The sequence below is a fragment of the Nothoprocta perdicaria genome, unplaced genomic scaffold, assembly GCF_003342845.1.
Source record: "Nothoprocta perdicaria isolate Ctin4 unplaced genomic scaffold, notPer1 scaffold_801, whole genome shotgun sequence".
NCBI lineage: Eukaryota > Metazoa > Chordata > Aves > Tinamiformes > Tinamidae > Nothoprocta > Nothoprocta perdicaria.
This window is the reverse complement of record NW_020456090.1, coordinates 1-3,151: the sequence shown is the minus strand read 5'-3', so window position 1 is coordinate 3,151 and position 3,151 is coordinate 1. Positions and strand designations below refer to the sequence as shown.

At 63.9% G+C, this 3,151-nt stretch overlaps 1 protein-coding gene across 1 annotated transcript in view; it reads right to left on the bottom strand.

The window, feature by feature from the left end:
• The window catches only part of LOC112958134 (neurogenic locus notch homolog protein 3-like), a gene marked incomplete at its 5' end in the record, with an annotated part of 11,979 nt that extends 8,932 nt beyond the window's left edge, over nucleotides 1-3,047 (bottom strand). Inside the window, 3 exons of the mRNA XM_026051943.1 lie at nucleotides 362-517; nucleotides 1,510-1,743; nucleotides 2,914-3,047. Coding sequence (XP_025907728.1) covers nucleotides 362-517; nucleotides 1,510-1,743; nucleotides 2,914-3,047 — 524 coding nt within the window. The remainder of the gene's footprint in view (nucleotides 1-361; nucleotides 518-1,509; nucleotides 1,744-2,913) is intronic.
• Between the last annotated feature and the right edge of the window lie 104 nt (nucleotides 3,048-3,151).

Here is a 3,151-nt window from a genome sequence, read left to right as displayed (position 1 = left end):
TGGGTGCCCCAAAACCCAAAGGTCTCCCCCATTCCATTGTACCCACCACCCATGGGTGCCCCAAAACCCAAGGGTCTCCCCCATTCTGCTGTGCCCACCAACCATGGGTGCCCCAAAATCCAAGGGTCTCCCCCATGTGCCCACCACCCATGGGTGCCCCAAAACCCAACGGGCTCCCCCATGTGCCCACCACCCATGGGTGCCCCAAAACCCAACGGGCTCCCCCATGTGCCCACCACCCATGACCACCCAAAGGCCGCTCTTCACCAACCCAACAGCCCCCTCCACCGAAGCCCCCACCGCCCGAGGCCATTCCCCACCCAAGGGTGCCCCCAACCGCCACCCAAGGGTGCCGGCGCACCGATGGCGCACTCGTCGACGTCCTGGTCGCAGGCGCCGCCGGTGAAGCCGGGCGGGCAGGTGCAGATGGCGCGCCCGTTGACGGGGTTGGTGTCGCACACGGCGCCCTCGTGGCACGGGTTGCTGACGCAYGCGTCGTCCAGGTGGCACAGCAGCCCTGACGGGGCACCCATGGGTGTCAGCGGCACCCGTGGGTGCCAGCGGAACCCGTGGGTGCYGCCCATGGTGGGGGCTCTGGCGCGGGGCGTTGGTGGTGGCTTTGGGGTTCCACCACGTGCTGTAGGGGCTCCAGGGTGAGGCTGGGCAAGGGTGGCCTCCCATGGCATGGGTGCCCCTATCCCATGTTGGGTGCTCCAGGGTGCTTCTGATCCACGCGATGGGTGCTTGCCCAATGCCATGGGTGCCCCTGTCCCATGTTGGGTGCTCCTTACACATACCAGGGGTGTCCATCCCATGGCATGGGTGCCCCTGTCCCATGTTGGGTGCCCCTATTCCATGTTGGGTGCTCCTGACCCATGCCAAGGGTGTCCATCCCATGTCATGGGTGCCCCTATCTCATGTTGGGGTGCTCCAAGGTGACATCCACCCCATGCCAGGGGTGGCCACCACCTATCTAGGGTGCTCCAAGATGCCATGGTCCCATGGGGCCCATGCCAGGGCACCCTAGGGTGCCTCCGCACTGTGCTATAGGTGCCTGCACCAAACCATGGGTGCCCCTACCCCATGATGGGGTCCTCCAGGGTGACATCCACCCCATGCCAGGGGTGGCCACCACCTATCCAGGGTGCTCCAAGGCCCCTTTCTCCCATACCAGCGCACCCAAGGGTGCCTCTGCACCGTTCTATGGGTGCCTGCCCCAAACCATGGGTGCCCCCACCCCATGTTGAGGTGCTCCAAGGTGCCTCTGCCCCATGCCAGGGGTGGCCACCACACATCTAGGGTGCTCCAAGGCCCCCGTGCCCCACACCAGGGCACCCTAGGGTGCCTCCACCCAATCCCACGCCCACCCCAACACCCCAACCCCACACCAGAAGAGCCACCAAGACGCCTCCTCAACCATCACCATCAACCATCATCGCAGGGGGCACCCTGAGAACGCCCACCCCGACGCCCCCACCTCCCCCACCAGCACCCAAGGGTGCCCCGTACCGGTCTTGCCCACGGGGCAGGCGCAGTAGAAGGAGGCGACGCGGTCGTGGCAGGTGGCGCCGCGGGCGCAGACGGCGGCGGCGCAGTCGTCGACGTTCTCGGCGCACGCGGCGCCCGTCCAGCCGTTGACGCAGACGCACGCGTGGCCGCCCGGCGCGTTGAAGCAGGTGCCCCCGTTGCGGCACGCGCCCGCCTGCGGCTGGCACTCGTCCACGTCCTCGCTGCAGAACTGGCCTGGGGCAGGGGGACAGTGGGTGGGGGGTGGCGGGTTGGGTGGCCAGTGGGGCACCTTGGTGCCCATCATGGTGGCCACCTTCATGACCACCTTGGTGCCCACCTTGGTGCCCATCATGGCGACCACCTTCATGATCACCTTGGTGCCCACCTTGGTGACCACCTTGATGACCACCATAGTGATCACCTTGGTGCCCATCATGACCACCTTCATGACCACCTTGGTGCCCATCATGGTGGCCACCTTCATGACCACCTTGGTGCCCACCTTGGTGCCCATCATGGCGACCACCTTCATGACCACCTTGCTGCCCACCTTGGTGACCACCATAGTGATCGCCTTGGTGCCCATCATGGTGACCACCTTCATGACCACCTTGGTGCCCATCATAGTGACCACCTTCATGACCACCTTGCTGCCCACCTTGGTGACCACCATAGTGATCACCTTGGGGCCCATCATGGTGGCCACCTTCATGACCACCTTGCTGCCCACCTTGGTGACCACCATAGTGATCACCTTGGGGCCCATCATGGTGACCACCTTCATGACCACCTTGGTGCCCACCTTGGTGACCACCTTGCTGACCATTATGGTGACCACTTTGGTGATGAACTTCATGACCACCCTGGTGACCATTTTGGTGACCACCTTGCTGACCAACTTGGTGACCATCATGGTGACCACCTTCATGATCACCTTGGTGCCCACCTTGGTGCCCACCATGGTGACCACCTTGCTGACCATTATGGTGCACACCTTGGCAACCACCATGGTGACCATCTTGCTGACCCTTACGGTGACCACCTTGGTGACCAACTTGATGACCAACTTGGTGACCATCTTTATAACCACTTTGATGACCACCATGGTGACCACCATGGTGACCACGTTGGTGACCATCTTGATAACCACCTTGGTGACCACCTTGATGACCACCTTGATGACCACCATGGTGACCACCATGGTGACCACAACCTTGCTGACTATCATGGTGACCACCATGGTGACCACCTTGGTGACTCTCTAGGTGTTGGTCACCCCGCTGACCACCTTGGTTCCCATCTTGGTGACCACCTTGCTGACCACCCTGGTGACCCTCTAGGCACCYGCACCTTGCGCTGGCCCCCGCGCCCCCCAGCACCCACCCAGCGCCCCCCAGCACCCACCTGTCCACTCGGGGGGACACCGGCAGCTGTAGGTGTTGACGCCGTCCACGCAGGTGCCCCCGTTGAGGCACTTGTGCCCGGGACAGTCGTCCACGTTCACCTCGCACCGGGGCCCCGTGAAGCCTGGGGGGCACCTGAGGGCTCGGAGGGTGCCCGGCAGCACCCATGGGTGCCACGGACCCCCACAGGTGCCAGGAACCCCCAGGGGTGCCAGGAACTCCCCATGGGTGCCAGGGAC